General features: G+C 41.8%; 1 protein-coding gene across 1 annotated transcript in view; it reads right to left on the bottom strand.

The window, feature by feature from the left end:
• LOC118556328 (janus kinase and microtubule-interacting protein 3-like) overlaps positions 1–24,311 on the bottom strand; it is a gene marked incomplete at its 3' end in the record, with an annotated part of 55,335 nt that extends 31,024 nt beyond the window's left edge. Inside the window, exons 1-5 of the mRNA XM_036132129.1 lie at positions 24,007–24,311; positions 15,400–15,603; positions 14,814–15,056; positions 7,744–7,983; positions 6,581–6,775 (exon numbers count right to left, since the gene is read on the bottom strand). Coding sequence (XP_035988022.1) covers positions 6,581–6,775; positions 7,744–7,983; positions 14,814–15,056; positions 15,400–15,534 — 813 coding nt within the window. The remainder of the gene's footprint in view (positions 1–6,580; positions 6,776–7,743; positions 7,984–14,813; positions 15,057–15,399; positions 15,604–24,006) is intronic.

Here is a 24,311-nt window from a genome sequence, read left to right as displayed (position 1 = left end):
ACAGGGGTAATGTGTTGGAGAGAGGAGGTTAGGGTGATGATACGGGCAGCAGAATTCTGAACCAACTGATGTTTATTGAGACCGTAGAGGAGAGAGTTACAATAGTCAAGAAGAGGCGACTAGGCTATGAGTAAGGACAGAGGTGGAGTGGGGACTGAGGAATCAACAGAGGCCCTTTATGGAGGTGGAAATAAGCAGAGCAAATAATGTTATTAATATGGGACTGAAAGGAAAGGGTGCTATCGAAGATGACACTGGGACTTTTTACCTGAAGAGAATGGGAGATTGAGGAACTGTCAGTAGTTAAGAAAAGTTATTGGCTTTAGAGAGGGTTGAATTTATACCAGGTAGAAAAATTTCAGTTTTACCAGAATTTAGTTTAAGAAAGTTTGCTAGAAATTCCGCTGTCACTTCATGCTTGCTCAGTATGAGGGATTGCTGCAAAGCCATGGACGATACAGACGACTCTCCCTGTGGCTCTACACTTCTCTAGGAGTGAATGCTGCTTGTCGGGACTTTGATGCAATCAACTGGTTTCCTTACATAGGACATTTTTGACCAATCTGTATAATATGATTGAACTTGACTTTGTAAAGTGCCTCGAGATGACATGTTTCATGAATTGGCGCTATATAAATAAAATTGAATTGAATTGAATGTCATCAAAATGTAACAAATTGAAGATCCTGTCTTTGATTGATGCATTTTCTTTGATAAGTACAGCGGATGGGTTGAAAGTTATTGGAACAAGGCCTGCTTTAGTCAGCCTACTTGCGGTAAAACACATGACACTGAAACCTTCAGCAGAACTAATAAAGGAAAGATTGTCTACCTTTCCTGAATGAAGATTCTAACTATAGTGTGCATACTTTTCTCTAGACAGGTCATCAAATGCATAGAACTCCGATGTTTTTGTTAAATATTGTTTTTTATGAACGTGGAAGTCAGTACAGGTCAGTGACGTACATGGCTGCGTCGTTGGCAATGGCAACGAGCATAGCCGTCTCATGTCTTTCTGACAATGTACTGAAAAATCCTCATCGAAACTAATAAAGGAAAGGTTGTCTTCCTTCTCCGAACAAAGGTTACAAATATATTGTAATGCCATGTTATGACATGAAAGACTCCAGTTCCCAGCATGCAATATGGTCGACCAGATCACCAGCGCCCTGCATGCAACACGGTCAAATCTGACCAACAGCCCTAGCAACGTTATCTCGTTGCTATGAAATGATATAAAAAGGCTTCGCGTGCCCAACTCATTCTTCTTTACTGGCGGTTCGCCAAATTAAGGAGACACGCAGCTGCTTCATCCCGTGGGATTACTCCCACGTGGCACGTGTTTGATTTCTCGCTGGACCGAGAACTTCCGAATCAAACTTATCTCTGTTTTTCTATGCAGGAGGTTGACTTTAAAAGTACTTTGAATTCATTTTTGATCCTACTGGAAGCCGCTATCTCCCAGTGATCGCCAGACTTTGCGCTTGTTTTGGCCAAACAAAGCATCTGAAAGCCCAGAGACTGTGTGGTTTCCCCCCGCTCATTCTGCCATTCACGGACGTGCCGCCGCTGCAGCTGCAAGGATGCCCGCAGATCCGGAGCCACGACATCCCCACTGAGGCAACGTCAGAGTAAAGAAAGGATTTTACTCTTATTTTCTCTTTTTCACCCATAAGGTGATATATTTTGTGCCCGGGCAGAACCTATTAGGAATTAGTTTAATGCTTAATTACTACGAGACGAAGTTGTTTTAACTGTGCTGAATATTTCTGATGTGTGTGCATGCATTTCATAAGTGATTTTGGCTGTGTTGTTTTTGGGTTAATGATAAGTGACTCTGCCGACAGTCAATTTTTCTTTTCTCTTCCTATCTTAATCTCGATGTCTTTGTCTACATTTTCGGTTCCCTCGCATTTTCTTTTGAAGTCCTTTGTTCAGGAGTGAAATCGCCTCCTGACCAAAGCCAGCCCTGCATTAGGCGTGTGCGCTAGATACGTCATTAGGACCTCCTCCTCACCCGTCACTAAAGATCGTAGATCATATGTCGTCATAGTCGCCATCTTGGGAAGGTGCAAAGTAGCTCTAGACGGTTAGCTTAGCGGGTTGAGGAGTACCGAAGCATTCCCCATCTAGCTTCAGGTCTGTTTTCTCTAAGCTATTTTGTCTTTCAATGCTGCTATGTCAAAGAGCTGACTTCTTGAATGTGATGTTTAAAGAACTGTGAATTGAATTAAGAATTGGATTTAATCCATTTTGACTTGTTTTATTTTCATTGATTTTCTTTTGCATGTTCTTTGAGTAACGAGGAGTGTTTCCTAGTGTTTATTAAATATAATAATTACTGTAACAGGGAATTATTTGGTTTAATAAATAATAATGTGTGAAATAGTAATTGTTTGTGATTATTTGATCCAGAAGTTGAATGGTCTCTAAGAGTAAAATAATTATCTCTTTTTGAGTTAACAACTGAATCAACTGAGACATTTTGATTGGTTTCTGATAAAGAAGCAAGGGTTAAAACTCCAGTTGCAGTTATAATTTGACTTATCAACGTTTGCTGGATAAGTCTAATCGGTCAACTGGTCAGATCACACTTTTCCAGCATAAATAAGTTCATAACAGCTGATTAATAAATGCATTGTTAGTGTTAGTCATTACCGGCTTGTAGCCCTGGGATCACAACCATTTGAATTACATTTGTTATAGCTACCATTTGAGTTTGAATGATCTATTATTAAAATGATAATAGCAAATTATAATTAATAATAATACTCATAATCAAACAGGTTTTTGGCATAACAATATCACGCACAAGTTTTGCTATAATCTGACTTGTTAATATGTCTCAGTACTATGTTTCTTTTGGCCTAATCATTTACATCGGCTTGCAACCTGATCATGTGACTATCACATTCTCCCAGCAAAAACAAGAGCATGGCTATCATTCCAAGCACTTTATGTGGAAAACTCAACATTTAAAGGAAGTATCTGCAGTTGTATGCATTTTGATGACATTAGTGAAAAGTCTGTGTAATATTTTCAGAATCTTTGTTCCGGAGATGTAAACGGCTGTAGCCAAAGTAGCCGTTAGCAGCCGTTAATTTGGTGTTTCTTATAAATCTCTTCCTCTGCTACTTTAGAACTAACTTTAGATTAGCTTGTTTTTTCTCCACTACTATACACTGTGTGTTACTCCGCCTGTGTGTTTGACACTATTACACCCAAATTTCCCCATTGTGGGGCAATAAAGGATTTCTTATCTTCTCTTATACCACTGATAGTTGACTGCAAATCCCAGACATTTTACCCTGGTCCCTCCACACCTCTGCACTATCTGTTTTGGATGAGAAGGGCAAACTTTCTGCACCGTCATATGGTATATTCATTGTTGCAATACATCCTACTGCTACAGATAATTGCTCTATTCATATTCTCTTACACTGATTTTTAATGTACATATAAAATATATTTTTGGTTTGCTGCAACATTCTGTGCAAATATACTTATAATGTTTCTTTTTTGTCTTCTGTTTTTATTTGGAGACTTAGAACAAAAATGTGCTTATATGTTCATGTGAAGGTGCAGTTGAATGACACTAAAGTCTAAAAATATTTACGATTGAGATAATTTCACAGGTGGTATGCTGGTGTAACTCATGTTATAGGCATTTCGTCAAGGAGTTATTGTAGATGCTGATGGCTGCAGACAGGAAGGATCTCCTGCAGTGGTCTGTCTTACAGCAGATATGGATAAGCTTCTCCCTGAAGACACTTGTACAACAGTCCGATGAAGAGGATGCTCAGGGTTATTTATAATTTTCTTCTTTTTTATTAAGAATTGTTCTTTGTAAAACAATTTCTAGAAGAGTCCCCAGAACAAAGACAGATCACCCGCTATTACCATCTAATGTAGAACAGATTACTAGATCAATGTGTGCTTCTGTGCTTTTTTGTCTGTCTTGTTGTGTCTCTGCTCTGTCTTCTGTAACCCCAGTCGGTCGAGGCAGATGACCGTTCATACTGAGCCCAGTTCTGCTGGAGGTTTTTCCTTCCCGTTAATGGGGAGTTTTCCTTTCCACTGTCGCTTCATGCATGCTCAGTATGAGGGATTTCTGCAAAGCCATGGACAATGCAGACGACTCTCCCTGTAGCTCTACGCCTCTTCAGGAGTGAATGCTGCTTGGAGAGACTTTGAAGCAATCAACTGGTTCCCTTATATAGGAAATTTTTGACCAATCTGTATAATATGATTGATTTGACTTTGTAAAGTGCCTCAAGATGACATGTTTAATGAATTGGCGCTACATAAATAAAATTGAATTGAATTGAACAAAGCCTGCCTTCTTTATCTGCTTGCTGAGCTTCTTTAAGTCAGTTGCTCTGATGCTGCTGTTGCTCCAACAGATGATGGCAGAGGAGATCATGCTTTCAACAACAGAGGAGATCTGCAGCATCTTGCTGCAAACGCTGAAGCCCAGTCTGCTCTGTCCCTTCTTGTAGACACTATATTTCATCTGATCTTTATTGGACAGCTTTGTGTCAGGGATTGTAAAATCCACACTGCCTGTCATCTTCTCCGTTTTGTACCGTTTGCCTGGCAGCATTAGGGTTTTGCTTGTTTTATCTTTTAATAAACATTTAAGCACAACACCATGTCTGGCTTGAATACGGAGTTCTCTGACTTTCTGTTCATTATATTTCTTATAATTTCCAATGACAATCTGGAAGAAAGAAAGATTGCAGCTTCTGTTGAAACTGCCTAAACAAAAGGGTTAGGGTTGGGTAAACTACTGAATGAAATACAGTCTACACTCCCTGGTTATGATTATGATTATGTACATTTTATGCATACATTTGTTATAAATGTCATCAAAATATATAGAACTGATGATCCTGTCTTAAAATGTTGCATTTCCAGTATGGAATACAGGGAATGATCACAGGCTAAATGGAACGCAGCCCTGCTTTGGGCCACAGCAGCTCCCATAGCTCCACCCTACACAAAAGTAGAACACATCACACTGAAATCTGAGTCGTAACAAATGCATCCTGAAAACAATCCAATGCTTTCAAATCGTTTTAATGTCATGATTTGGGTTTTTGTTTCGGCACTGTTTTGGGCTGATTTCCGCTTATCTCAGTCACTTCCCAGCTACCACTCAGCACTATGATTAGTTCCACCTGTTGCTGCAGCTAATCAGTCTCAACTCACCGGTCACTCCACCTACATATACCTGCCTCATTCCACTACTTCCTGCCAGAAGATCTCATCTTGTCTCATTGCATGCAAATGTTGTTTCCCCAGTGCCTTCTTGTCACTCTGCCTATTGATCCTTTGGCCCTGCCCTCACTAGTTTGTTTAACTAGTGCTTGTGTGCACCACCTGGTAAAGGTTTTCCTAAGTGTCTTACTCTGCCCACACTAGAAACACGTCGGCAGCTTCTAGTCAAGTCTGGTTCTGCCTGCAACACCTGCCTCCATTATCTGGTCAAATCAATCTCCACCTGCATCATCTGGTCTCCTGCTCAAATCTGTCCTGCCTGTCTCATCTGCCACCGTCACCTGTTTCAAACAAAACTTTTAAACATTATGCTACACTATTACCGTTAAAGGGATGAAATTAAACTACAAGCAGTCCAACTCAGTACTAATTATAATTTCATGCAATCAAAGTCAATTTATAAAACTATCTGGTAAAATATTTTATGTTTATCAACGGAAACCCAGTTGATTGCATCAAGTCACTCCAAAACAACTGATCTATATATTTGTTTTACATCAACAGCTTATCACTGAATTTTGAGAAGCCCAATCATTTTTCATGAATATGAATCCAATTTCTTAAAGCTCTGTTGAACACAGAGGGCAGTGTGCTCTATAGGCAAAGGAACACTGGTCCAATGGTAGTAGCAGACTATTTACAAAAAGTGGAATGGATTCTAACATGAGGTTCTGATGTATTATTTGACCACTATCCTTACATCCTTACAAAAACTGAACCATCAGCTGAAAACAACTGGTGAGCTAATTTGTTGCCCAAGAAGTGGAGGTTGGTGTAGAGAGAACATGGTGTCCTGAAAAATCCTACTGTCTGAAAAAAGGCCTTATCTGCACTGGTGGTGAAGAAGATGGCTGCATAGAAGATTCACAAAGGGTCTTATATTTGTCCAACAAGAACTAGTTTTCGGTATAAGTGAGTTTTGAAACATAAAAATAGAAAACCCCTGTCCATATACTTTCAATGAAACTAAAGTATATGAAAACCAGCAAAAAATAAAGTTTAAAAAAAGTTGTTTTTATTAGGTTGCGTAATTTCAAATTTTAGAGATAAGCACCGGTCCCTCTGTGACCTTGCATGCATAAGCAGGTACAAATAATGAATGGATGGAATATAAGATTTTGACCTTTGCTAAACTGTTGGTGCACTAGTTTTGAAAGAAATTAACAAATATATGGCAGAAACAGAAGTAGCTGAAAACTTCCTTAATGTGTCCACTGGGGGGAGGCAAAAAGAATCAATACCTCTGGGTTTCTGAGATTTTTTCATGCATTTTAAAGAATCAAGTAGAGGCGGGGCTTACAATGAAAGAAGCATTGTTAGGGATGGAGTTAGAAGCAGGATGGTTTAGCCCCACCCTTTGTGCATCTCTCAGGGCAGCGATTTGTTGTTCAGCAGCCTGAGTCTGCAACTGGAGGCGGTGCGCATGTCCAGCCTGCAGCCCCAAAGCTTTATCCAAAACACTGACTGCTCTGTCCTTCAGCTTTATCTCATCCATCTGCACATGGGTGAGAGACAGACAGGGAGACAGGTGGAGGGGGGTTAGTAGGGTACACTCACACCATCAGACAGATAGAGGTGAGGTACATCCAGGAAGGTGGGGGTGGGTCATTCAGTCAGAAACATGATGGATAGGTTAACTGACAGGTGGGAGGGATCATGATATTACATTTTGCCAGATAAAGTTAGCTTTTCTACCAACTGATCACTGATGAGTGCATGCTGGGTTGACGGATTATTTGCAGGATTATCTGCAGGAACCTGCCTGCTTGCAGCTCTTTCTTGTTTCGACCTCCAACCTTCTATTGTGTAATATCTTCTTGACAAAACTGAGCTCTAGGTTCTCCAACTGAAAACAACAAACCTCTGATTACCTAAATGAACCTGCAACAACCCTTCCTGTTAATCATGTCCATATTCTCCCCTGCTAAGATGAAATCAAAGAGTCTACAGAGGTCACAGTGACATACCAAACTGCAGCTAAGGAGATGTTGGTGAAAATGGACAGTTGCTCTTTGTTGCTGTGCAGTACCAGTCTCTTTGTGAGTCTGCTCATTCAATTCAGTGTGTCACAGTGACAGAGACTGGTGAAACACAGCTGTAATGAATCACAGGAATGCTCAATTCGCTCTGCATACGCCTGCCTCCCAGCCGTATTCTGGTTTATACCACAGCTCTGTGCTCTAATATACAAGTTAATTTCTAATCATCAGGATCCAATGGATCAGGAGATTAATCTAATTCAGGTGGTACAACACCTGGACAAACCTGGGGAAAATGAAACTTAAATTAACTCCTAATCCCAGGATCATAGTGTGAAGTGTATTTGTCAGAATAACAGAGGATGTTTAATTAGAGCAGCTTCTTAACTAACTTAGGTAACCTTATGAGTTAATTGTCAGCAGTTTAATTCAACTTATCCTATCAGTGTGTGAATAGTTGTGTTTGTGCCAAAGTGCCTCCTACCAGTCGACGGATCTCCCTCTCACAGTCTCTCTTGGTTCTGTTGAGCTCCTCCTGGTGCTGGTGATAAGCTGATCGGAGCTCAGCTGCACGGGCCTGACAGGCCTGCTGAGCCACTGCCAGGGCTTCCTCAGCATGCTTCTTTGCTCCTCTGTGCTCCTGAACCTCCTGCTGGAGACGACAGCGCTCAGTCTCCCAGCTCCTCCTTGCCTCCTCCACTTCCCCCATGAAAGCGCTCCTCACCTGCACACAGACAGCCATAAGGAACCTATTCTGACACTACCTGCATCACTTAGGAGGGATTGGAGAAATAGGAAAACTATCAGATCAACATTTTTCTCAGAAACTCCGCATCCCAATATCATCAGTTTCCCAACAGCAAAGAAGTTGTTAGAGTAAAAAACGAAAAACATTTCTGACCTGATGTAAATTAGATTGTTTCCAGTACAGTTAGCAGGTTTTAAATCCAGAGCAGCAACAATGTCTCATCCTTTATGATCTTCTAATAATAATAATAATAATAATAATAATAATAATAATAATAATAATAATAATACATTGGATTTGTAATGCACTTTATATTCATACAAATCCCAAAGTGCTACATAGTAAAACAGATAAATGCTAAATAAAAACACATGGAGAACATGAAAAATAAAAAAGTAAGAAAAGGATAAAATAAACAAAGTCAATAAGTAAAAGGAGAAGAGTTCAATTAAAATCGCTCCTAAAGAGGTGGGTTTTAAGGCCACTTTTAAAAGCATCCACAGTCTGTGCAGTCCTCAGGTGGTCAGGGAGAGCGTTCCACAGCCTGGGAGCAGCTGAGCAGAAAGCCCAATCTCCCATTGTACGGAGCTGCGTCCTCGGTGGTTTAATATCTAACATCTTTATACAAGCCAAACTGATGGAAAGGCTAATCCTGACCTCTGAAGCTATGAACCCGACAGAGCTTGGTTAAATTAGTTGTTTTGGACTAGAACCAAACTGACTTTAGGAACTGTTAGAGTATCAGAATTTGAAACCAGTTTTTCTGAAGGAAAACAAACAGAACGGACGAGTTCTCGTCAATCTTGACAAGAACCTGCCCATGTTGGAAAGAATATGTTCGAACGGCAAGTGGTTTGGTGATTAATTTTGTGGGACCACTACAGTTATTATTGAACCTTTGACAGTAGTGTTGTGATGCATCTCAATAATCCAGGCAGAAAAATAAAATAAAAGTTAAGCAGGTCCTCTGGACGGGTTCTTTATTGAAATGTTTCGTCTCTTCTCCAAGAGATGCCTTCAATTTGAATAGTTTCTGGTACACTCCACCTTAAAACCACTAACTTCACGTAATTCAATAAAATTTTATTTTAGCATCAATTCACAACACACGTCATCTCAAGGCTCTTTCCAAAGTCAGACTCCATCAGATCCTCCAGGTTGGTGAGAAAGTTTCCTCTCTAAGGAAACCCAGCAGGTTGCTTCAAAGTCTCTCCAAGCAGCATTCACTCCTCCTGAAAGAGCGTAGAGCCACAGTGGACAGTCGTCTGCATTGTTGATGGCTTTGCAGCAATCCCTCATACTGAGCATGCATGAAGCCACAGTTCAGGGCTGCTTCTGACAACCTGGATGAGTTCACAGAGCCCGTGACATCATATATCAGCTTCTGTGAGGACTGCTGTGTTCCATCACGGACCAGGGTGTGTTACAATAATAATAAACCCTGGTTCACAGCCAAACTCAGAAGGCTAAGGTTGGACAAAGAAGATGCCTTCAGAAGTGGGGATAAATGCAGATTCAGAGATGCAAAATACAAGTTTAGTAGGGCAGTGAAAGAGGCTAAGCGACTGTACTCTGAGAAGCTGAAAAAAACAGTTTTCAGCCAACGACTCTGCTTCTGTCTGGAAAGGGCTTAGGCAGATAACAAACTACCTAAAGCCCCCCCCCCCCCCCCCACTCCATGAATGACCGACAGTTAGCAAACGACCTGAACAACTTCTACTGTCGTTTCGACAGACAAAGGGACAGTCTTGCAGTCACCCCCCCACGACACCACCCAACATATCACCTCCACCTCCTCCTCAGTGACAACTCTTTCCATACAGGAGAGAAATGTTAAAGGGGAAGTCCGGTCAACAAGGAAAAATCAGGGGAACATTAGCTATAACTAAAATTAATACGTTTGTGGTTATTTAATGAACTTATCTTTAATCAATGAGAAAATAAAAACATAAATTGTCGTCTGGATCACTGTGTATGGGGGCGGCCCTTACTGCCCATATTTGGGCAGTAAGGGCCGTCTGACATCACATCATGTGACGTGGAAAAGCGGAACGGCGACATCATTTCTCCGCTCTTTCTAAGCAAAGCCAATAGGAGCCGTTCTACACAGCTGCGATCATCAACAATTATTTCAGATTTCCAGAGGACTTCACCGCTGACATTCAGAGAGCTATTGTTACAACAACAATGTTCACGTACATGGCCATTGGATGTTCCAACACAACTGGTAAAAGTAGAAAAAACATTGCTTATTTCAACTTTCTGATTCATGAGCCACCGGGCTCATTGCTGGATTGCCAACTTGAGGAGAGCGGATTTGCCATCTAACTTCTGGCCAGAGAGAAAACACGTCATATGCAGCGACCATTTTGAAGAAGAATATTTTGAACATGACAAGAGAGAGAGGATTTTCTGTAAGTTATTTTTTAATTTAGAATTTTTAATTTAGAATTTGCGGGGATGGTTACAGACCAGAGAGCGGAGGGATACCACATGTGATGTTCTAAAAAATCCATATTGCTATCAGATGATGATAGCTCCACGGAGCTTCCATCACCGTCACTAAGTACTTCATCACTCTGTGGTTCGTACAGAGCACCAGTCGCCGCCGTCTTGGAAAATAGTGCGTCGTTGCTCAACAGCGGGTCCGCTGAGTGACATCACAAAATGGGAGGTGACAGTACTATTCTTGACCAAGATGGGTTCCGCCACATAAACATGATTAAATGAAAATTATTCTTAATTTGAAAAACTTATAATTTATTGCACAGTATGTAGTAGTTTTATATTTAAAGTACTTTCAGCAGTTTGAATTCTGATTTTGACCGGACTTCTCCTTTAACAAACTATTCAGAAGACAGAACCCCCGGAAAGCTGCTGGACCAGACTCTGTCTCCATCCACCCTGAAGCACTGTGCTGACCAGCTGTCTCCAGTGTTTAGACATTTTTAACACCTCACTGGCGACATGTCACGTACCAGTCTGCTTCAAATCCTCCACCATCATCCCTGTTCCCAAGAAGCCAAGGACCACAGGACTTAATGACTTCAGACCCGTCGCTCTGACCTCAGTGGTTATGAAGTCCTTTGAGCGCCTTGTGCTTTCACACCTAAAAGAAATTACCGATCCTCTCCTGGATCCCCTACAGTTTGCCTACAGAGCCAACAGGTCTGCAGACGACGCTGTCAGCCTGGCCCTTCACCACATCCTCCAGCACCTGGACTCTGCAGGAACCTACGCCAGGATCCTGTTTGTGGATTTCAGCTCTGCCTTCAACACAATCATCCCAGCTCTGCTTCAGGAGAAGCTCTCCCAGCTGAATGTGTCCGACTCCACCTGCAGGTGGATCACAGACTTCCTGTCTGACAGGAAGCAGCAGGTGGATCACAGACTTCCTGTCAGACAGGAAGCAGCAGGTGGATCACAGACTTCCTGTCAGACAGGAAGCAGCAGGTGGATCACAGACTTCCTGTCTGACAGGAAGCAGCTGGTGGATCACAGACTTCCTGTCAGACAGGAAGCAGCAGGTGGATCACAGACTTCCTGTCTGACAGGAAGCAGCAGGTGAAGCTGGGAAAACATGACTCTGACTCCCAGCTCATCAGCACTGGTTCCCTCCAGGGCTGTGTTCTTTCTCCTCTGCTCTTCTCCCTGTACACCAACAGCTGCACCTCCAGTCATCAGTCATCAAGCTCCTGAAGTTCCTGACGACACCTCTCTCATGTGACTCATCTCTGATGGTGACGAGTCCGCCTACAGGTGGGAGGCTGACCATCTGGTGACCTGGTGCAGGGAGAACAACCTGGAGCTCAACGCTGTAAAAACAGTGGAGATGGTTGTGGACTTCAGGAGGAACTCAGCCCCAGCTACCCCCATCACCCTCTGTGACTCCACCATGGACACTGTGGAGTCTTTCTGCTTCCTGGGAACTATCATCTCCCAGGACCTAAAGTGGGAGCTGAACATCAACTCCCTCACCAAGAAAGCCCAGCAGAGGATGGACTTCCTGAAGAAGGCAGCTGAAGAACTTCAACCTGCCAGGGACAATAATGGTGCAGTTCCTCCATCATTGAGTCCATCCTCACCTCCTCCATCACCATCTGGTACGCTGGTGCCACCGCTAAGGACCAGAGCAGACTGCAGCGTGTCATCAGGTCTGCAGAGAAGGTGATTGGCTGCAATCTTCCATCTCTCCAGGACCTGTACGCCTCCAGGACTCTGAGGCGTGCAGGAAGATTGTGGCTGATCCCTTCACCCCAGTCACAGACTATTTCAGTCACTTCCCTCTGGCAGGAGGCTGCGCTCCATCAGGACCACAACCTCACGCCACAAGAACAGTTTTTCCATTTGCTACCAGCCTTATGAACAAGGCCAAGAGCCGCCTGTGACTCTGGACACTCTCTCTCTCCCCCGTTCAGGACTTACAAGCTTCTGCGTTACATTAACGCACAGTTTACTGAGTGTATATAGCTTCTGTATATATATCCTTTTTATTTTATTGTATTTTTATTTTTTGTCTGCACCATCAACACCAAGTCAAATTCCTTGTAAGTGCAAACCTACTTGACGATTAAACTTGACTCTGATTCTTCTGGAGAGGAAAACTCCCCTCTAACAGGGAGGAGAACCTCCAGCAGAACCAGAACCAGGCTCTGTGTGAACGGCCATCTGCCTCGAGCCACTGGAAGTAGGCGGTTGGCTCTCGGGTCTCGCCACTAATCTCTGGCCCCACAGACTATGGTGGTGCGGCTAGCAGTGCTCCCCTCTCCGGGTAAGTTTTTGCAGAATGGGGGTGGCTATTGCAGTCAGCCGGGGAGCTGGCTTCCTGGGAGGGCATGTTGGCTCCCAGTCATTCCTCCCATCCTCCTGCTGCCTGCTCCGGCACGCTGACACACATGTAGGACCTTGGGGGGTGGGGTCATGGCTGGGGAGCGAGAGGATTTCCCAGCCCCGCTGTCTTGTGACGTCCTTGGCCCAAATTTTATTGTAGGTCTTAGACACTTTAATTAATAACATTCTCGCATACATGTAGTGCAAGAATTGGGGAGGGGTAAGGCATCTGGGGGGTTGGGGGGGGGGGTGATCGTGTAGGCCTCACCCCTGGTGGCTTCCTCTGCCACCATTCACATTTAGACATTGAGGGTTGTGTGTGCATGGGGGGGGGGTTGCTACCTTCCGGAGGGGGGGGGGGGGGGGCCTGCACCCATCTTTTCGCCTTACCAGTTTGAAATGCACTTAAGAACAACATGCAGCAACACAACATTTGAGCAGGCAGAGGCAGGCTCAGGGTCTTTCTCACACCCCGGTTCTCCGATTGCCACCCAGACATCCGGGCCTGGAGGAGGAGCAGGCCACCTGGTCAGGGTCTGGGCTGGGCAATGGGTCCTGGGGATTGGCTCTTCTGCTCTCCCCCGGAATATGGGGGTCTGGTTTATGGGGTACGGTGTATGGAGGGCAGGGTGTTGGGGAGGCAGCGATGTGGATGGGCCCGTGGATCACCTGGGCTGGAATTGGGGTGGGGTTTTAGGACTTTTCATCTCTTCTATTTTTTCGCTTTTTCTCCCTTTTAGCATGTTGTCTCATATTTTAATTTTCTTCTTCTCTTCTGCCTTTCTGTTTTTGTGTCCATTGAAAATGAAATCATTCCAGAATAAAATCTAATAAAGCTTGCATATATAATTCAAGCGGAGCACTATGGCGAAAGCAGAAAGTAAAATTTGCTGGGCTCTTTTTGGCATTAAGAAAACAATTCTGAAGGCTGCATTGCCAGACAGGACACGCAAAGAATAAAATAAAATAAATAAATAAATAGTTGCGAAGGAAGCCATTTTTGTGAGGAGAAACCACTTGTCATTAAATAGAGATGGAGGCCTCTGAGTCCAATTTCCCTCTCTTACAGTGATGTTATTGTGAGTTTGACTCAGCCCCCTGGGAACAATCAGTGACCATCAGAGCACTGATGATGGGTTGTTAGGCTGATGGTCCTCTCTTGCATGTGAGCAACCAGTTTTGATTGTCATAGTTCAACTTGTGGTTCACTATGCAAAGGTATTGATTAAGGCTGAGTTAACCTGAAACTCCTTAGACTGGAGAAATGTTTCAACAAAGAAAGACCCATCCAGAGGATCTACTCAACTTTCTTGATTTTGACAGTACTAATACAGTTAATGCACTAATCTCATAGGCTACAGATACTCTAATATATTAGGAAATATTATACACATTTAAATAGTTCAGCCCTCCAAACAAGTTCCTTAAACACACAAATTGAAAATTATGAAAACTTACGACTATTTTTATAACACAAAATTAAACATTTTTAGGGCTTTCCATCCATCCATCCATCCATCCATCCATCCATCCATCCATTCACAAGTGTAGCAATAAGTCTTTTTGTTACACTTGCTGGGAAAAGGGACACCCAGACAACCCTCTCCCCAGCAACACTCCAGTTCATTCTGGATAATCCTAAAGCATTCCCAGGCCAGGAAGAATATGCTGTTTCTCCAGCAAGTAGGAATCTATTCTACTGGGACATTAATCAGTTCAATTCAATTAATTTATCATCTAAGGTTATCCTAATGTTTGATTGTTAATGTTTGTTAATGTTTACTGCACAAAATATTTTTTTTGATGAAAGCTACATCAGGTGGAACAAATGAACATTAGCAGCATGGATGTATCATCGATTATGGTTAGATGAACAAAGGGATGGATGACATAGATGTGACTAATGGACGAGAATGTCTGACAAATAGTTCAAAATAATGGAAGTCATGATTTATTGATGATCAGCTGCTGATCACCTTGTCTGTGGATCCATCCCTCAGATTTTGGACCAGTGCATTCAGACGTTGGATTTCTCCATCTTTGATCTTAATGACCCTCATTAGCTCCATCTCATGTTGGCGTAGCAACGTCTCCCTGGTTACCGCCAGCTCTTTCTGCTTCTCTTCATGGAGTTTGGTCTTCAGCTCCGTCAGGGTGACGGTTGCACGGTTATGCTCTGCCTTCAGCTCCTGACTCTTCTCCCTCTCCAGACGGCTCACCTGGTGTAGCCAGAAATAACAATTGCATTACACATATAGTACTACTTAAGGTACAAAAACAGTATTTGTCTTACTGACGGTAAGACACTACTTCAGTGGGACTACAGAAAGTGCTACAATAACTGTTGTAGCCTAAATTTTATATATAATGTACTACAGTCTGCTGTCTTACTCAATGTCCTGCAGTGACTATAGCAGCACGACTGAAGCTACTATAGTGTGGTTTGGCCTCCGAAGGTTGTACTGTAGTTGTAGTAGTAGTAGTAGTAGTAGTGCTGACGGTGTGAGGGTTGGTAGTGTAGTGGTCCTGTCATGGTGGTACACTTGGATTTGTAGTCCTTACCTTGTTTTTTTCATGTTGGAGTTCAATCTGAATCTCTGTCAGTTTGGTTCTAAGTTCCTCATTGGCTGCTTGAAGTGTTGCCATGGCGTCTGGTCGCTCTCCCTTCCCTCGCCCTCCTACTCCTCGTTTTGACATAACCAACACCCGCTGGTTCCGCACCCTCCTCCAACTAAATGTCAACCTGAATTCTGACTACATCTGCACCTGTGTACACACAAACCCAGGAAGTACAGCTTTAGAAATTGTATCATTTCAGTGTCTGTGTAGCTCAGCAGGGTATTTAGTATTAATTTTGTAGCTCATCATTTCAATAATATTTCTGATACTGTGTGGAAAATTATATCTTATCTTCTTTTACTCCTTACTAAGAAAGTATTGGTCTTTTATGGTAGGTGTATTTCAAAAGAAGATGAAAAAAAAAACAGGCAAAAACATTTAATTAGAATTATATTCTGATTAGCATTTTGAAGAAAACACACAACTAATCAAGTGTATATGAGATAGAATCCGCCTTTTGTATTACAACCTCTGCACAACCTCTAAAGTCAGAGACAAGGTTGTAGACCTGGACAAGACCGGATTGGTTTTCAAGACTATAGCCAAGAAGACTGGGATGAAATAAGACAAACATGGAAGAAGTCCAAAATAGTAATGATAATAACTTATTCTGATGCTTCAATGAAGATCTGTCATCGTCTTTCTTTGATGATGAGACTATATATATATATATATATATATATATATATATATATATATATATATATATATTTTGTGTGCGATTTGCAAAAAAAAAAAAACAGAGGGGGGGGATCATTTCAAGTGTTTTATAAATGAACATAACAACAAGGTTATGTGGCCTGCATGCTGTCTGGCTGGAGACAGCATGTAACCTGTCCTGGGAGGTAGGGTGGAGAAATCGGCTGCTGCTGCTTCTTGTCTTGTGACGCTGCCTGCAAATCTTTATCATCCACAAAAAGTTTGTCCTGTAACATTACCATGGCTGTTTGTCCCGTCATCTACTCTTGACCTTTTCTGTTGATTTTTCAGGCCGAAATATGACAAAATACTTGTCATATGTTGATGTCCATGCTGCCACACATTCTCATTCATTACTTGGTTAGCTAGCAGCTGCTCTTTCAGGTATATAGCTAGATCCAGTAGGTTAGACTATTGTTCTTAAACTTGCGCCATCTACTGTCTGGACTCGGGAGTGGGTATTAGTTTACTTTAACCGCTTCGAGCAGAAAACGTATTAATACTCTTTAAAAACAGACAACAAAAAATTAAATTAACAAATGTGAAGGACACAAGACATGTATTTATATTAGGGCTGTCAAACGATTAAAAATTTGAATCGATTAATCAAATAATGTCGATAGTTAACTCCAGATTAATTGCAAATTAACCGCACATTTTATCCTTTTATTTCTGAAAGTGTAATAGCCTGTTTGGGCATTTTAATATGCAATTTCACAATAAATGGCACTAATAAAATACATGCTTGTACAGAAAATATTTTTGTGATTTTTCAAGCACTTTTCAGAATTGGAATGAAAACATCCTAGTGCCAAATGTTAAACTCTGGACTATGATGGCTAAATGACTAATCATGACGCCCTGATGTTTACACAACGTGTAAATAAATTTGTAAATAAATACTTATTTTCATGGCAATATATTTTTTTGCCTCCTAAACAAAGATAGACATGGTATTAGGCATATACAAATAAATTAATAAAAATATTACATTTCAATAAAGTCACAAGTTTTATTGTTTCTCACTCACTCACACACACACACACACACACACACACACACACACACACACACACACACACACATCTAATTCTGAACTTTCACACCAACAACAATATTTTTGCTTGCTGTTTATATCCATATTCATAGAGTTCAAGCCTAGAAAAAGGTTTTAAATTTCCAGGTCATTCCAGTCTTACACTTTGCTTGCAACTGCAGGAGCTTAATACCCTGAAAGAGACTGTTTAGCAACTGATTAGTAACTCCAGGTCCTTCATTTGGCAACGTAATTCAGCCTTAGTTTGTCAAATACAGAGAAAACAAATTAATAAGCATTAAAGTACGGTTTATGGGTTGGTTTTCTGCAATGTTATCAGCATGTCAAAAACTCGTCTTCAGAACCAATGTCTGCTCAAAATAGTGATCTGCACCAAGTAATCTACTTTCAGCAGTTATTACCGGTTATTGCACCGTAAACTGCAGAAAATACGTGCAGAGTTGCTCTGTCTGCCTTTACTACCGTCGGCGCCTATGGCGGAGGGATATTTCAGCTGGATACAAAGTGTCTAGTGCAGGCAGGTCTCTCAATAACCGTGGTTTCGTCACTTATTTTAGAGCCCAAATAAGCGACTTCACTTTCAGAAACGTGCCCAAAAAACGCAACCTGTGACTCATGAAATTTACAAGCGCCTTTAGAATAAAACAAGCCCAAAGTCGCATGAAATAAACAGTCTGTGCAACAGTGACCGCGGGTCTGTTTTGCTACAGTCTCTATCTCTCTTGAAACTACGGAAAGCGCCGAGGATAAAAGAAACAGTGCGGAGAGCGCGGCGGGGAAAAAACATGAGGGAACGGTGTGTGTGTTTTGACGCGCAATTAACGGTGACAAAAAAATGTTGGCGTTAACTTTGGTCTAACAAAGTTAACACGTTAATAACGCGTTAAAACTGACATCCCTAATTTATAAACATTTTAAAAAATCCATAATATTACTTATTCAGACCAGAGGGGGGGAGGAATGTATCCCCCCAGGGATAAAACATGAATGACCAGAGGGGGGGACATCACAAACAGAGGGGGGGGGGGGTAAATCCCCCCCATCAAATCGCACCCAGTATATATATACTGCTCAAAAAATAAAGGGGACACTCAAACAACACACTGTAACTCCAAGTCAGTCACACTTCTCTGACATCAAACTGTCCCCTTAAGAAGCAACAGTGATTCAAGATTAATTTCACCTGCTGTTGTGTGAATGGAATAGACAACAGGTGGAAACTAAATGCAATTAGCAAGGCCCCCAATAAAGTAGTGGTTCTGCAGGTAGTGTCCTGACGTTTTGGTCACTTCTGAATGTTGGTGGTGCTCTAAGGGCAGCATGAGACGGAGTCTACAACCCACACAGGTGGCTCAAGTAGTGCAGCTCATCCAGGATGGAGCATCAATGCGCAAGAAGGTTTGCTGTGTCTGTCAGTGTGGTGTCCAGAGCATGGAGGAGCCAGGCCAGTATATCTGGAGACGTAGAGGAGGCCGTAAAAGAGCAATAACCCTGCAGCAGGACAGCTACCTCCGCCTTTGAGCAAGATAGGATTTTTGAGTTTTCTTCAGCTGTACGCCATGATCAGCGATATTAAAACAATAAAAGGCTTGCGATATTTCAGTTGATTTGTAATGTATCCAGAATGTATGACATTTCATGTTTTTTAATTGCATTACAGAAAATAAAGAACTTTATCACAATATTCTAATTTTCTGAGACAGTCCTGTATGTCTGTAATAATATATTTTTTTCTTAGCATCTGCTGTAATTCTACGAGGATTCAGCCAGTTTCTTCCTTGTGTTTGATCCGTTGTGACAGGAGAGGACAGCCTCTCCTACCTTTCTAATAATACTGCTTATTTTTCGCTCATTTTGAAGGCTCTACATTTAAGCCTTTCTACGCTGGGTTTCTCTATTCTAAAATGATCGGCGTCATTCGAGAAATATTCCATTAAGGTTTATTAATCCCCCCCCCCCTCCAATCGCCACCACCAATGCTTTCCCGTATTCTATCGGTGCCAAGTTGGCAACCCTAGTGCTGTGGCTGCTGGTGGATTTTCTGGGGCTCTTTCCTGGGATGGGGAGGCAGCTATTCCTGTGTTGGTCCTGGGCTCCTGTGCTCTAGGGGCCCTTTGGCTCCTCACAACCACTATTGAGCATTTTCTTATGAATAAACCTGACATACACAAGCACACTCTTACAAACACCTACATGTGCTTGGATCTGGGTGCTTACAGACATGCCCACCAACAGGGGGGGGGGGACAAACGGGTCAGTTGTCCCGGGCCCAGGACAGAGGGGGGGCCCAAAACTGACACTCTGACTGACCATTAAAATTGTCAGAGTGTCAGTGAGTGCGCAGCTTCATCAAAAGTATCCCCGTCTGTGTCACGGCACGTTGCTGCTCCCCCTCCCCTCTCGTACATAGCTCAGCGGCGCCAGCCAATCAGCACGCAGACTCAGCCTGACCCGCCCACTAAGCTCTCTGGTGTCTCTCAGAAACAACCGCGCTGCGCTGCTCAAACTCAGAGAAAGAGAAAACAGGAGCGGTAAAACACGAAGAGGGAAAGAAGCGCCATTTGACTCTATTTTAATACCGTAAATGAAATCAAGCTGTATGTTTTGTAAAAAGCCGGTTAAATTTAGTGGAGACACAACAAATTTATCTAAGCACGTGAAAAACCATGAGCAAGAAAACGTTGAGCCACAGAAACGGAGAGAGGAGACGAAACTTCTGTCATTGCCCCGACAGACCCACAGACGTCACTGACTGAGGCGTTTCAGTCCTCCAGAGAACATCCAGGTAGATCAGAGTGGTCATCTTCAGCAGCAGTTCATGTTAACTTTCAAAGTAGATATTATCTATAATGTTACTGGAGCCCACACAGAAAATGTAATTAAGACCTTGAAAGAACCCAGTACATATATCCTATTAAAAAGTGTTATTTAAGATAAGGTAACATTAGCTAATGATTTATTTATCCCACGACGTGGACATTTATAGGATTAAAGCAACAGGCAGGTGCACACAACACAGAGAAAATTACAGGATTGAAAGATATAAGAGGTGGATTAGGAAAAAAACACTATGAACATAACATTATTATTATTATTATTATTATTTAATTGTAATAATAAAATACAATTCACAAAACCCGAAAGGTCAACAGTTTCATGATACATCAAGCTTAGGGACTGGCTAATATACAGCAGGTCAACAAAAGGCCATGTTATTTTTTGGTGCGTGTGTGTGGTGAGGGCAGGTGTAGAGGGGGGGGGGGGGGCAAAAAGACTGCGTTGTCCCGGGCCCTAGCAAAGCTGTCAGCTGGCCTGCTTACAGATACACTTTGATAAAGATAAACCCTATCATTAGCTTTGGCTGTCACTAAATATATATTGTATCAAACAACACTTTTCAGTGCCTTTGATAACATCACTGAAATATTTTTCAGTGATGTTATCAAAGGCATGGTTTGTTTTTACCTGGGATACTGTTTTGGTTTTTTTTCTACATCTCTTTCTGCAGGTGTAGAAGCAGACTCCAACGATGTTTTCTTGTTCTCCTTTTTCCTTTTCTTCCTTTAAACTTTTTGCATCATAGTTTCCTATTCCTTTCTTTCCATTTGCCCTTTCCCTTTCTTTCAAAGTTATATCCAATAAAGTTTTTTCATATATATATTAAGCAGAGCAATATGGTGAAAGTAGAAATGCTCCACTTGTGAAAGTAAATCTGCTGAGCTGTCTTTGTCATTAAGACAACAATTCTTAGTGCTACAATCCCAGACGACTTGTATAAAGGGATGTGGTTAAGAGACTTCAAAGGGATATCTAAGAGTGAGACCCCCCAAGGACATCCAAGACATGAGGTAGCAGTATGGTGGAGACCAGGATAGTAGAACAAACTGGTACATTGTGACTTACCGACATAAAAAAAGGAGGTAAGCTAAAGATCTTGAGACTTTGAAAGCTGGTGAGTAAAATGACCGATTACCACTGTTAGAGTGCAAAATATCTGGGGTGTGTCCAAAGAAATCCACTCCTATTTAAGCTCCAAGTAAAATGCCCAAACAATCTCCAGTTGTGTAGACACACCCGCCAATCAGAATATGTAATCAGAAGAGGTGAAGCACGCGCGCACACACACACACACACACACCTAATGCTGGACACATCCCTTATGATCCAAGATCTAACCTTATGTGGTCATGGTGAATCTTCACAAGGAGACATTTTATGTCAACATTCTAATGAATGAGCTTGTTAATGATCTCAAGAAAGTTTGAACTGTCATCATGAAAAAAAGTTTACTCTGATTTAATGATAAACATGTGGATAACTTGCAGTGGTTTGCAAGTCCGGTCCTCAGGACCTACTGTCCTACATGTTTTAAATGTCAATGTTGCAGGACCACCTGAACCAAATGACTGCATTGTTTGCTCAGCAGACATAAAGGACAGTGGATCCTGAGGACAAGAATTCATTTAGACAAACCACTCATTTAGAGAAAGCTTGAAAGAATGGTATTTGCCAGATGAGTGAAAAACTGAGCTCTTGAGTATTAAGTGTCACTGGGCATGGTGGGAAAGAAATGCTGAATATGAACCAAAGGACACTATCTCTACTGTCAGGCATGGAAACATAATTTGGATCTGTTCTTCTGCTCAGTACAGGAACCTCCAAAATAAATCTAAATACAATTACAAAGTGGGCCTTCTATCACCTGAAGAACATTTCCAGGATTAAAGGACTGATGTCTCAGCAGGATGTGGAAAAACGAATCCATGCTTATCTTTAGTAGAACCACTAAAAAGTGGATCAGAACGCTGCAGCTGATCCAGAATCTGCTGCCCACGTCCTCACTAAGACTAAGAACGTAGAGAATATGGACCCGGTTCTGAAGTCCTCACTAAGACTAAGAACGTAGGGAACATGGACCCGGTTCTGAAGTCCTCGCTAAGACTAAGAACGTAGAGAACATGGACCCGGTTCTAAAGTCCTTCCACTAAGACTAAGAACGTAGAGAACATGGACCCAGTTCTGAAGTCCTTCCACTAAGACTAAGAACGTAGAGAACATGGACCCGGTTCTGAAGTCCTTCCATGGCTCCCTGTATCTCAGAGAATAGACTTTAAAATCCTTCTGTTAGTCTATAAATCCCTGAATGGCTTAGCACCTAAATACATCACAGACTTGTTATCAGGGCATCAACCCTCCAGACCACTCAGGTCTTCTGGCTCCAGCCTGCTCTGCAGAACCAGAACCAGAACCAGACATGGAGAAGCAGCATTTAGTTCCTATGCTCCACTGATCTGGAACAAACTCCCAGAAAACTGGAAAAGTGCTGAAAGCCTGAGTTCCTTTAAATCAAGATTATAAACACATTTGTTTAGGATTGCCTTTGACTGTTCTAATTAAAATGTTTTACTGAAACATTGTTAGTTCAAGTTTGTAGTCCAACTGTTTTTAAAATCATTAATATTTGCTTATACTTTCCATTTTCCTATGTTTTTATTTTGTTTCAATTTTCCCGATTTTATTCTAGCTGTTTTTTACTTGCTTTTATTCTCCTATGTTTTAATCCTGTAAAGCACTTTACATTGTCCTTGTACTGAAATGTGCTGTAACTTACTTTGCCTTACCGGAAGATTTAATTGCATTGAGGGAACAATACATAGACCTTGTACAATAAACTAGAAGAAAAAAACCTCTTACATTCAGAACTCTAAAGATTGGTTGTGGATGAGACTTCCAGCATGACAATAAGCCAAAACATAAGGGGAAAAGGTGTGGTTAAAGAAAAATCAATATACAGTCTTGGAGTGGCCTAGCTAGTCTCTGGACCTCAATTCCTTGGGGAATCTGTAGAGAGAGTTGGAACTACAAGTTATCAAGAAACAACCTCAACACCTTTAAGATTTGGAGCACTTCTGTAATGATGGACCGACCAAAATTCCTCCAGAGAATTCAACAAACCTGGTGACCAGCATCTGTGCTGCAACTGGACTTCAGCAACATGGATAAAACCATGTTTTGCCTGAGGATAAAATACTTCTTATAATGCAGCAAATACAAATGAATTTATAACCTTTTTCTTTTTGAGTGTTTTTGTTGATGTCCTAACCCCAACCCTAACCCTATCTGGTCTGATAAACCACCATAAAATAATGTTATGTTGATTTGTAAAATCATCTGGGGATTGAATAATTGTTATTTCCAAAGTATTCCAGCTTTGTTTCTTTGTTATTTGTTTAGTGTATGTAGAGCAGCTCAGTCTGCAAATATTGTCTCAGCTGTAGTTTCTCTCTAGAAATATCCAAAGTACTAGAAAGTCTGAAACATCAAAGTAGCATATGTCTAGTATGTAATAGCAGTTTTGTGTATAAAGTCTATATTATTTCTGATATCTCTGCTGTACTAATGTCCCTATAGAATTTGTGTAGTTATTCAGTCTATGATGCCAGTAGACAGAATACTACTGACACATCCTGATAACTGTGTCTGTGAAGTGTTTATTTAATGAATTTGTAGAAGTAGGGTTTAGGTATAATGTTAGTAGTATTTCTGAGATCGCAGTTATCTCAGTTGCAGTACAGGTGAGTAGTAGCAAGGTTTGGATATATTGTGAGCTAAATCATTTATGCATCAGCAGTACTCATGTAGGTTCCTTGTAGTAATCAGTACTAATCTGTGTAGTATTTTATCTGTACTCTGTGTGATTAGGGGCAGGTGATGCGGTGACAGAATGAGACTGATTGTTTCTATGGTAACAGAGTCAGCTGTCCGCATCAGCAGCAGAAAGATGCAGAACTTACCGTGCAGCAGGATGCTTCAGACACCACATCGTTGTTTGTGCTGATCAGGCTCCAATGCAGCATGCTACCAGCCGCTAGCTCCACTGCAGCTTGCAGTGTGTGTGTGTTTGTGTGTGTCAGAGTGTGTGTCAGTGTGTGAGTGCTGCATCAGCCTCCTTTCCAGCTGCCTCCCTGCCACCCTGGAGATGCTGGGTCTGTGGGTGATGTGATGTGCTGGGCTCCGTTACAGTGGATTCATCTGTCACTCTGTCACAGTTAGCATCTCTGCAGCTTCTGCTTACATCATCCCATCCTCTTCCTCTCCT

The sequence above is a fragment of the Fundulus heteroclitus genome, unplaced genomic scaffold (assembly GCF_011125445.2).
Source record: "Fundulus heteroclitus isolate FHET01 unplaced genomic scaffold, MU-UCD_Fhet_4.1 scaffold_47, whole genome shotgun sequence".
Classification (NCBI taxonomy): Eukaryota; Metazoa; Chordata; class Actinopteri; order Cyprinodontiformes; family Fundulidae; genus Fundulus; species Fundulus heteroclitus.
This window is presented reverse-complemented; position numbering and strand designations above follow the sequence as displayed.